General features: G+C 46.6%; 1 protein-coding gene across 3 annotated transcripts in view; it reads left to right on the top strand.

The window, feature by feature from the left end:
• LOC118380381 (synapse differentiation-inducing gene protein 1-like) overlaps positions 1-12637 on the top strand; it is a 142514-nt gene that overhangs the window by 98829 nt on the left and 31048 nt on the right. For all 3 annotated transcript variants that reach the window (XM_052471481.1, XM_052471479.1, XM_052471480.1), the window contains one exon: positions 4476-4613. In XM_052471481.1, coding sequence (XP_052327441.1) covers positions 4476-4613 — 138 coding nt within the window. The remainder of the gene's footprint in view (positions 1-4475; positions 4614-12637) is intronic.

The raw sequence follows: 12637 nt of genomic DNA on the forward strand, positions 1-12637 counted from the left end.
AGGTTATATTGGGGGGATATAGGTAGCACACAGGGACATTTATCTCTGTTGAGATCATTTCCTTATTAATTTCTAGCCAGATGTAAAATGTTCCTGTTTTGACTAATTTAAAAGTGGGTTAGGTCTCCTCTATACCAAATTAGAATCTCCCCCTCTCTCTCCCCCACTCTCTCTCTCTCTCCCCCCTCTGTCTCTCCCCCTCTCTCTCTCTCCCCCTCTCTCTCTCTCTCTCCCCCCCCTCTCTCTCTCCCCCTCTCTCTCTCCCCCTCTCTCTCCCCCCCTCTGTCTCTCCCTCTCTCCCCCTCTCTCTCTCCCTCTCTCCCCCTCTCTCTCTCTCCCCTCTCTCTCTCCCCCCCTCACCCCCCCTCCCTCTCTCCCCCTCTGTCTCTCTCCCCCTCTCTCTCTCCCCCTCTCTCTCCCCCTCTCTCTCTCTCCCCTCTCCCTCGCTCTCTCCCCACCTCTCTCTCTCCCCACCTCTGTCTCTCCTCCCCCTCTCTGTCTCTCCCCCTCTCTGTCTCTCCCCCTCTCTGTCTCTCCCCCCTCTCTCTGTCTCTCCCCCTCTCTGTCTCTCCCCCCTCTCTGTCTCTCCCCCTCTCTGTCTCTCCCCCTCTCTGTCTCTCCCCCTCTCTCTGTCTCTCCCCTCTCTCTCTGTCTCTCCCCCTCTCTCTGTCTCTCCCCCTCTCTCTGTCTCTCCCCCCTCTCTCTGTCTCTCCCCCTCTCTCTGTCTCTCCCCCTCTGTCTCTCTCTGCCCCTCCCCTACACATACACACTATTTTTCATTTCCTCTCTCTCCATCCTGCACGCCACCAGTATAGCTTGTACACTGCACCGGGGATGATGGTAGGATGGTAGGTCAATTTGTGATTTATTTTTTATTCCACCTCTTCTCATCTTAGAACATTCTCCAGCAGTGAGAATATATGAATACTCACGCTTTGTGTTGATGGAAAGTGACAAGGAGAACCATTGCATCACACATCCAGACAGTGTACAAAGGACTGCTGTAATGACTAGGATTTATGCTTCAGGTGCACCGCGCACAGGCATATCACAGGTATTCTTCCATAGAAGATTGGGGATTTAATAAAATGATATTGAAAGGGCAGTGAGATTTGTTTTGCTTTGGCCAAAAATAATTGCCCTGTAGAGGGAATAACACAGTATCCCCACATATATGTACATATCTACCTCAATTACCTCGTACCCCTGCGCGTGGACTCGATACTGGTACCCCGTGTATACATAGACAAGTTATCGTTACTCATTGTATATTTATTGTATATAGCCTAGTAATCGTTACTCATTGTGTATTTATTGTATATAGCCTAGTAATCGCTACTCATTGTGTATTTATTGTATATAGCCTAGTAATCGCTACTCATTGTGTATTTATTGTATATAGCCTGGTAACCCCTACTCATTGTGTATTTATTGTATATAGCCTAGTAATCGCTACTCATTGTATATTTATTGTATATAGCCTAGTAATCGCTACTCATTGTGTATTTATTGTATATAGCCTGGTAACCGCTACTCATTGTGTATTTATTGTATATAGCCTAGTAATCGCTACTCATTGTGTATTTATTGTATATAGCCTAGTAATCGCTACTCATTGTGTATTTATTGTATATAGCCTAGTAATCGCTACTCATTGTGTATTTATTGTATATAGCCTAGTAATCGCTACTCATTGTGTATTTATTGTATATAGCCTAGTAATCGCTACTCATTGTGTATTTATTGTATATAGCCTAGTAATCGCTACTCATTGTGTATTTATTGTATATAGCCTGGTAACCGCTACTCATTGTGTATTTATTGTATATAGCCTAGTAATCGCTACTCATTGTGTATTTATTGTATATAGCCTGGTAACCCCTACTCATTGTGTATTTATTGTATATAGCCTAGTAATCGCTACTCATTGTGTATTTATTGTATATAGCCTGGTAATCGCTACTCATTGTGTATTTATTCCTTGTGTTAATATTTTTTGTAATGATTTCTATTTTTTCCTGTGCGCATTGTTGGAAAGGGCCTGTAAGTAAGCATTTCACTGTTAGTCTACCTGTTGTTTACGAAGCATGTGACAAATAAAATTTGATTTTATTCAATTTTTAATTTGATTTTGGGTGAACTCACCATTTAAACAGCGTCTCTCCTCCCTTAATCTGGGTGAACTCTCAAACCAACAACTAACAAACAAACATTGTCCTTATAAACGTTGGTATAGAGACAGAGATATACGTTTATTTCTCCGTCTCGGTCCCCCGTATGTCGGCCGTCCGCATGGTTGCCGAGCTACTGCGGTGTTTGTCAGAGAATTCCCCAAAAATCATCATCAGAAAGTTTTCGCATAAAAACTAATAATGACCACTTACAAGTGTCACGGGACTCGTCTGAAGGTCTTACAAATGAATGAAAGTATCATTTAGACTATCTATTTTTACTATCTATTTAAATCTCTACTGGATCGGTGTCCCGGTTCCCGTGACGGTTGTTGCTAACGTGACGTTGTCATGTCTTATGAGGACAGAATTGTCCAATTTACAGTGAAAGAATGCTATTGTTTATTAAGGAGCACTAGCCACTACCACGGCAACTGGTTCGATAGATTCAACTCTGAAGGTAAATAATGTACTTACATTCAGTAATTTGGCTCTGATTTGTCATCCTGAGGGTCCCAGAGATAAAAAATGTAGCATAGTTTTGCTTGATAAAATCAATTTTCAGAATAATAGTAGAGAGAATGATTGAATTCAGCTTTTATTTCTTTCATCACATTACCAGTGTGGGTAAGAAATTTACATACACTCAATTAGTATTTGGTAGCATTGCCTTTAAATTGTTTAATAATTTTGTTTAATAATTTTAACAAACGTTTCAGGTAGCCTTCTACAAGCTTCCCACAATAAGTTGTGTAAATTTTGGCCCATTCCTCCTGACAGAGCTGGTGTAACTGAGTCAGGTTTGTAGGCCTCCTTGCTCGCATGTGCTTTTTCAGTTCTGCCAACAGATGTTCTATAGGATTGAGGTCAGGGCTTTGTGATGGCCACTCCAATACCTTGACTTTGTTGTCCTTAAGCCATTTTGCCACAACTTTGGAAGTATGTTTGGGGTCATTGTCCATTTGGAAGACCCATTTGTGACCAAGCTTTAACTTCCTGACTGATGTCTTGAGATGTTGCTTCAATATATCCACATAACTCTCCCTCTGCATGATGCCATCTATTTTGTGAAGTGCACCAGTCCCTCCTGCAGCAAAGCTGGTTGGGATGCTGTTCTTCAGCTTGCAAGCATCCACCTTTTTCCTCCAAACATAACGATTGTCATTATGGCCAAACAGTTCTATTTTTGTTTCATCAGACGAGAGGACTTTTCTCCAAAAAGTATGATCTTTGTCCCCATGTGCAGTTGCAATCCGTGATCTGGCTTTCTTTATGGCGGTTTGGAGCAGTGGCTTCTTCCTTGATGAGTGGCCTTTCAGGTTATGTCAATATAGAACTCTTTTTACTGTGGATATAGATACTTTTGTACCTGTTTCCTCCAGCATCTTCACAAGGTCCTTTGCTGTTGTTCTGGGATTAATTTGCACTTTTCGCACCAAAGTACATTCGTCTCTGGGAGACAGAACGCGTCTCCTTCCTGAGCGGTATGACGCTGCATGGTCCCATGGTGTTTATACTTGTGTACTATTGTATGTACAGATGAACGTGGTATCATTTTTGAAAGTTCTCTATAGTATATATATATTTACTTGAAAATGTATAAATTGACCAATGCGGCACATTTGGGCAGACTTGAAAAAAAAATATTGTGCAGTATTGCAATGCTTCACTGGATCAATATGAAACTTTGCATACACACTGCTGGCATCTAGTGGCCAAAATCTAAAATGCGCCTAGATTCCTTTATAACGTTATGGCCTTTCTCTTGCATTTCAAAGATGAAAATGCCTGTTTTTTTGTTTGTTTGCATGATCTTTTATCACATCAGATGGGTTACATTCTCCTTTTTGAATTTAACATTTTGACAAAGTTCAAAGTGTTTCCTTTCAAATGGTATCAAAAATATGCATATCCTTGCTTCAGGTCCTGAGCTACAGAGAGTTAGATGTGGCTATGCCAAAAAGGGTCCAATCTTTTAACTGTCCCTGTAATGTGAGAAACTTCCCCTGTTTTTTGTCTTTTTTTTGTCTCTCCACTCGTCCTAAAAATGAATTGCAGCAAAGTTGTTTCTCTCCTCCTGTACAATGAGTGAAGATACCACCATTAGAGTTCATATAGAACAATATGAAGTTAGGAGCATTGGACCAGTTGTACAACTGACAAGATATCCCCCTGTTCCTTTTTAACAGTGTTTGTCTCTTTCAGACGGACTCCAGCGACAGTGAGGACAACTTCATCATGTTATATACAGTATGTGAACTGTAATGGCGGTGAACTAATATTTACAGTGTTGGTCTCTTTCAGACGGACGGCTCCAGTGACAGTGAGAGTGAAGATAACTTCATAATGATCCCACCCAGAGACCATCTGGGCCTGGCCATCTTCTCCATGCTCTGCTGCTTCTGGCCCCTGGGCATCGCTGCTTTCTACTTCTCCCAGGGGGTAAGCAGGACACACACACAGAACACACACTGTACACACACATACCCGTGATACAGCACCTTTCTCTCGGGGTTAACACCCACACCTGTCACTACCATGAAGTTACTGCTTTCTACTTCTCCCAGGGGGTAAGCAGGACAAACACACACAGAACACACACTGTACACACTCATACCCGTGATACAGCACCTTTCTCTCGGGGTTAACACCCACACCTGTCACTACCATGAAGTTACTGCTTTCTACTTCTCCCAGGGGGTAAGCAGGACACACACACAGAACACACACTGTACACACACATACCCGTGATACAGCACCTTTCTCTCGGGGTTAACACCCACACCTGTCACTACCATGAAGTTACTGCTTTCTACTTCTCCCAGGGGGTAAGCAGGACACACACACAGAACACACACTGTACACACACATACCCGTGATACAGCACCTTTCTCTCGGGGTTAACACCCACACCTGTCACTACCATGAAGTTACTGCTTTCTACTTCTCCCAGGGGGTAAGCAGGACAAACACACACAGAACACACACTGTACACACTCATACCCGTGATACAGCACCTTTCTCTCGGGGTTAACACCCACACCTGTCACTACCATGAAGTCACTGCTTTCTACTTCTCAGGCCTAACACACAATCACACACAGGACAGGCTGTTAATGGCTATCTCAAGTGTGAAGTCTTATCGAAGACTCAACATCCAGTCTCCTCATCTGTCTGTGCAACCACGGCAACCACGGCAACCATGGCAAGCAGGCAGACATGCGGCCAGGTAGACAGACCAGCTGGCAAGTAGACAGCCAGGCAGACGGAAAGGTAGGGCAGACCTGACAGGCTGACAGCCAGGCAGACGGAAAGGTAGGGCAGACAGACAGCAGCTAATTTAGTTCTTCCTCAGTAATTCTAGGTAATAATGTAGTTCAGTGTTCGGAGATAATTCCTCCAGCCTGTCAATCTGCCCTGAGTTGATGCAGTTTGTACATGGTAGGAAAAGGCAGAAATGTAGACAGCATTTGTTTAAACACACACTAAGTATTGCAGAGAAAATGTTATGAGTAGCTTGCCCTGAATTCAAAACGTTCTGCTGACAAGCACTCAACAATTAGCCATAGTTTTCTCTTTCCGAAACGAACTGTCCTTTTCCAGATACAGCATACATGATTGCTAAAGATGAAAACATCCTGCCAACACAGTAAATAGACTGGTGGCTTAGCTAAAATATTTGACAGTATGGCTAGGCTACAGTTAGCCTATTGCTGTGAGATAGAGGCTACAGTTAGCCTATTGCTGTGAGATAGAGGCTACAGTTAGCCTATTGCTGTGAGATAGAGGCTACAGTTAGCATATTGCTGTGCGATAGAGGCTACAGTTAGCCTATTGCTGTGCGATAGAGGCTACAGTTAGCCTATTGCTGTGCGATAGAGGCTACAGTTAGCCTATTGCTGTGCGATAGAGGCTACAGTTAGCATATTGCTGTGCGATAGAGGCTACAGTTAGCCTACTGCTGTGAGTTAGAGGCTACAGTTAGCCTATTGCTGTGAGATAGAGGCTACAGTTAGCCTATTGCTGTGCGATAGAGGCTACAGTTAGCCTATTGCTGTGCGATAGAGGCTACAGTTAGCCTATTGCTGTGAGATAGAGGCGGTTGTGCGCAGGCGCCGACTGAGATGGCCGCCTCGCTTCGCGTTCCTAGGAAACTATGCAGTTTTTTGTTTTTTTACGTGTTATTTCTTACATTAGTACCCCAGGTCATCTTAGGTTTCATTACATACAGTCGAGAAGAACTACTGAATATAAGATCAGCGTCAACTCACCATCAGTACGACCAAGAATATGTTTTCCGCGACGCGGATCCCGTGTTCTGCCTTACAAACAGGACAACGGAATGGATCGCTTGCAGCGACCCAAGGAAACGACTACGAAAAGAGGGAAACGCGGCGGTGTTCTGGTCAGACTCCGAAAAGGGCACATCGCGCACCACTTCCCAGTATTCTTCTTGCCAATGTCCAGTCTCTCGACAACAAGGTTGATGAAATCCGAGCAAGGGTGGCATTCCAGAGGGACATCAGAGACTGCAACGTTCTCTGCTTTACGGAAACATGGCTTACTGGGAAGACGCTATCCAGGGCGGTGCAGCCAACGGGTTTCTCCACGCATCGCGCGGACAGAAACAAACATCTCTCTGGTAAGAAGAGTGGCGGGGGCGTATGCCTCATGACTAACGGGACATGGTGTGATGAAGGAAACATACAGGAACTCAAATCCTTCTGTTCACCTGATTTAGAATTCCTCACAATCAAATGTAGACCGCATTATCTTCCAAGAGAATTCTCTTCGATTATAATCACAGCCGTATATATCCCCCCAAGCAGACACATCGATGGCTCTGAACGAACTTTATTTAACTCTTTGCAAACTGGAAAACATTTATCCGGAGGCTGCATTCATTGTAGCTGGGGATTTTAACAAAGCCAATCTGAAAACAAGACTCCCTAAATTTTATCAGCATATCGATTGCGCAACCAGGGGTGGTAAAACCTTGGATCATTGTTACTCTAACTTCCGCGACGCATATAAGGCCCTGCCCCGCCCCCTTTCGGAAAAGCTGACCACGACTCCATTTTGCTGATCCCTGCCTACAGGCAGAAATTAAAACAAGAGGCTCCCACGCTGAGGTCTGTCCAACGCTGGTCAGACCAAGCTGACTCTACACTCCAAGACTGCTTCCATCACGTGGACTGGGACATGTTTCGTATTGCGTCAGATGGGAATATTGACGAATACGCTGATTCGGTGTGCGAGTTCATTAGAACGTGCGTCGAAGATGTCGTTCCCATAGCAACGATAAAAACATTCCCTAACCAGAAACCGTGGATTGATGGCAGCATTCGCGTGAAACTGAAAGGGCGAACCACTGCTTTTAATCAGGGCAAGGTGTCTGGCAACATGACTGAATACAAACAGTGCAGCTATTCCCTCCGCAAGGCTATTAAACAAGCTAAGCGTCAGTACAGAGACAAAGTGGAATCTCAATTCAATGGCTCAGACACAAGAGGCATGTGGCAGGGTCTACAGTCAATCACGGACTACAAGAAGAAATCCAGCCCAGTCACGGACCAGGATGTCTTGCTCCCAGGCAGACTAAATAACTTTTTTGCCCGCTTTGAGGACAATACAGTGCCACTGACACGGCCTGCAACGGAAACATGCGGTCTCTCCTTCACTGCAGCCGAGGTGAGTAAGACATTTAAACGTGTTAACCCTCGCAAGGCTGCAGGCCCAGACGGCATCCCCAGCCGCGCCCTCAGAGCATGCGCAGACCAGCTGGCCGGTGTGTTTACGGACATATTCAATCAATCCCTATACCAGTCTGCTGTTCCCACATGCTTCAAGAGGGCCACCACTGTTCCTGTTCCCAAGAAAGCTAAGGTAACTGAGCTAAACGACTACCGCCCCCGTAGCACTCACTTCCGTCATCATGAAGTGCTTTGAGAGACTAGTCAAGGACCATATCACCTCCACCCTACCTGACACCCTAGACCCACTCCAATTTGCTTACCGCCCAAATAGGTCCACAGACGATGCAATCTCAACCACACTGCACACTGCCCTAACCCACCTGGACAAGAGGAATACCTATGTGAGAATGCTGTTCATCGACTACAGCTCGGCATTCAACACCATAGTACCCTCCAAGCTCGTCATCAAGCTCGAGACCCTGGGTCTCGACCCCGCCCTGTGCAACTGGGTACTGGACTTCCTGACGGGCCGACCCCAGGTGGTGAGGGTAGGCAACAACATCTCCTCCCCGCTGATCCTCAACACGGGGGCCCCACAAGGGTGCGTTCTGAGCCCTCTCCTGTACTCCCTGTTCACCCACGACTGCGTGGCCACGCACGCCTCCAACTCAATCATCAAGTTTGCGGACGAAACAACAGTGGTAGGCTTGATTACCAACAACGACGAGACGGCCTACAGGGAGGAGGTGAGGGCCCTCGGAGTGTGGTGTCAGGAAAATAACCTCACACTCAACGTCAACAAAACTAAGGAGATGATTGTGGACTTCAGGAAACAGCAGAGGGAACACCCCCCTATCCACATCGATGGAACAGTAGTGGAGAGGGTAGCTAGTTTTAAGTTCCTCGGCATACACATCACAGACAAACTGAATTGGTCCACTCACACTGACAGCGTCGTGAAGAAGGCGCAGCAGCGCCTATTCAACCTCAGGAGGCTGAAGAAATTTGGCTTGTCACCAAAAGCACTCACAAACTTCTACAGATGCACAATCGAGAGCATCCTGGCGGGCTGTATCACCGCCTGGTATGGCAACTGCTCCGCCCTCAACCGTAAGGCTCTCCAGAGGGTAGTGAGGACTGCACAACGCATCACCGGGGGCAAACTACCTGCCCTCCAGGACACCTACACCACCCGTTGTTACAGGAAGGCCATAAAGATCATCGAGGACATCAACCACCCGAACCACTGCCTGTTCACCCCGCTATCATCCAGAAGGCGAGGTCAGTACAGGTGCATCAAAGCTGGGACCGAGAGACTGAAAAACAGCTTCTATCTCAAGGCCATCAGACTGTTAAACAGCCACCACTAACATTGAGTGGCTGCTGCCAACACACTGTCATTGACACTGACCCAACTCCAGCCATTTTAATAATGGGAATTGATGGGAAATTATGTAAATATATCACTAGCCACTTTAAACAATGCTACCTTATATAATGTTACTTACCTTACATTATTCATCTCATATGCATATGTATATACTGTACTCTACATCATCGACTGCATCCTTATGTAATACATGTATCACTAGCCACTTTAACTATGCCACTTTGTTTACTTTGTCTACACACTCATCTCATATGTATATACTGTACTCGATACCATCTACTGTATGCTGCTCTGTACCATCACTCATTCATATATCCTTATGTACATGTTCCTTATCCCCTTACACTGTGTATAAGACAGTAGTTTTGGAATTGTTAGTTAGATTACTTGTTGGTTATCACTGCATTGTCGGAACTAGAAGCACAAGCATTTCGCTACACTCGCATTTAACATCTGCTAACCATGTGTATGTGACAAATAAAATTTGATTTGATTTGATTTGATTTGATTTACAGTTAGCCTATTGCTGTGAGATAGAGGCTACAGTTAGCCTATTGCTGTGCGATAGAGGCTACAGTTAGCCTATTGCTGTGAGATAGAGGCTACAGTTAGCCTATTGCTGTGAGATAGAGGCTACAGTTAGCCTATTGCTGTGAGATAGAGGCTACAGTTAGCCTATTGCTATGCGATAGAGGCTACAGTTAGCCTATTGCTATGCGATAGAGGCTACAGTATTTCTGTGTGATAGGAGAGTGACATGATAGCCTATTTAATCTCAGAGCCTATAGCAAGGCAGGATAGGAGCGTGACCTCATAGCCTATTTAATCTCAGAGTCTATACCAAGGCAGGATAGGAGCGTGACAGAGTCTATACCAAGGCAGGATAGGAGCGTGACCTCATAGCCTATTTAATCTCAGAGTCTATAACAAGGCAGGATAGGAGCGTGACCTCATAGCCTATTTAATCTCAGAGTCTATACCAAGGCAGGATAGGAGCGTGACAGAGTCTATACCAAGGCAGGATAGGAGCGTGACCGCATAGCCTATTTAATCTCAGAGCCTATAACAAGGCAGGATAGGAGCGTGACAGAGTCTATACCAAGGCAGGATAGGAGCGTGACCTCATAGCCTATTTAATCTCAGAGTCTATACCAAGGCAGGATAGGAGCGTGACCTCATAGCCTATTTAATCTCAGAGTCTATACCAAGGCAGGATAGGAGCGTGACCTCATAGCCTATTTAATCTCAGAGTCTATACCAAGGCAGGATAGGAGCGTGACCTCATAGCCTATTTAATCTCAGAGTCTATACCAAGGCAGGATAGGAGCGTGACCTCATAGCCTATTTAATCTCAGAGTCTATACCAAGGCAGGATAGGAGCGTGACCTCATAGCCTATTTAATCTCAGAGTCTATACCAAGGCAGGATAGGAGCGTGACCTCATAGCCTATTTAATCTCAGAGTCTATACCAAGGCAGGATAGGAGCGTGACATCATAGCCTATTTAATCTCAGAGTCTATAAAAAGGCAGGATAGGAGAGTGACAGAGTCTATACCAAGGCAGGATAGGAGCGTGACCTCATAGCCTATTTAATCTCAGAGTCTATACCAAGGCAGGATAGGAGAGTGACATCATAGCCTATTTAATCTCAGAGTCTATACCAAGGCAGGATAGGAGCGTGACCTCATAGCCTATTTAATCTCAGAGTCTATACCAAGGCAGGATAGGAGCGTGACCTCATAGCCTATTTAATCTCAGAGTCTATACCAAGGCAGGATAGGAGCGTGACCTCATAGCCTATTTAATCTCAGAGTCTATACCAAGGCAGGATAGGAGCGTGACCTCATAGCCTATTTAATCTCCGAGTCTATACCAAGGCAGGATAGGAGCGTGACCTCATAGCCTATTTAATCTCAGAGTCTATAACAAGGCAGGATAGGAGCGTGACCTCATCGCCTATTTAATCTCAGAAATGTAATAATCTATTGATAAACTAAATATTGAACGAGAATTCATCTTTACATGCCGTGGTCTACTGACAATAGTTACAAATTATACAGCAAATAAAGGCCGTTATTGTTACCATGGAAGCGTGAATGTATCAGGAATGAAGGTAAAACCCAAGTACAGACTGTGTTGAAGTTACTATGTTTTATTGTAACAAAAGGGGAAGGCAAACGACAGGTCAAGGCAGGCAGGGGTCGATAATACAGAGTAGAGGTCAAGGTTCAGGACAGCAGGCAGGCTCAGGGTCAGGTCAGGCAGAGGTCGGTAATCCAGAGTAGAGGTCAAGGTTCAGGACAGCAGGCAGGCTCAGGGTCAGGTCAGGCAGAGGTCGGTAATCCAGAGTAGAGGTCAAGGTTCAGGACAGCAGGCAGGCTCAGGGTCAGGTCAGGCAGAGGTCGGTAAATCCAGAGTAGAGGTCAAGGTTCAGGACGACAGGCAGGCTCAGGGTCAGGTCAGGCAGAGGTCGGTAATCCAGAGTAGAGGTCAAGGTTCAGGACGGCAGGCAGGCTCAGGGTCAGGCAGAGTGGTCAGGTGGGCGGGTACAGGGTCAGGACAGCAGGCAGGCTCAGGGTCAGGTGGGCGGGTACAGGGTCAGGACAGCAGGCAGGCTCAGGGTCAGGTGGGCAGGTACAGGGTCAGGACGGCAGGCAGGCTCAGGGTCAGGTCAGGCAGAGGTCGGTAATCCAGAGTAGAGGTCAAGGTTCAGGACAGCAGGCAGGCTCAGGGTCAGGTGGGCAGGTACAGGGTCAGGACGGCAGGCAGGCTCAGGGTCAGGTCAGGCAGAGGTCGGTAATCCAGAGTAGAGGTCAAGGTTCAGGACGACAGGCAGGCTCAGGGTCAGGTCAGGCAGAGGTCGGTAAATCCAGAGGTGGAGCAAAGCTACAGGACGGCAGGCAGGCTCAGGTTCAAGCAGAGTGGTCAGGTGGGCGGGTACAGGGTCAGGACAGCAGGCAGGCTCAGGGTCAGGCAGAGTGGTCAGGTGGGCAGGTACAGGGTCAGGACAGAAGGCAGGCTCAGGGTCAGGTGGGCGGGTACAGGGTCAGGACAGCAGGCAGGCTCAGGGTCAGGTGGGCGGGTACAGGGTCAGGACGGCAGGCAGGCTCAGGGTCAGGCAGAGTGGTCAGGTGGGCGGGTACAGGGTCAGGACGGCAGGCAGGCTCAGGGTCAGGCAGAGTGGTCAGGTGGGCGGGTACAGGGTCAGGACAGAAGGCAGGCTCAGGGTCAGGCAGAGTGGTCAGGTGGGCGGGTACAGGGTCAGGACAGAAGGCAGGCTCAGGGTCAGGCAGAGTGGTCAGGTGGGCGGGTACAGGGTCAGGCAGGCAGGCTCAGGGTCAGGCAGAGTGGTCAGGTGGGCAGGTACAGGGTCAGGACG

This window comes from Oncorhynchus keta, chromosome 19, assembly GCF_023373465.1.
Source record: "Oncorhynchus keta strain PuntledgeMale-10-30-2019 chromosome 19, Oket_V2, whole genome shotgun sequence".
NCBI classification, from domain to species: domain Eukaryota; kingdom Metazoa; phylum Chordata; class Actinopteri; order Salmoniformes; family Salmonidae; genus Oncorhynchus; species Oncorhynchus keta.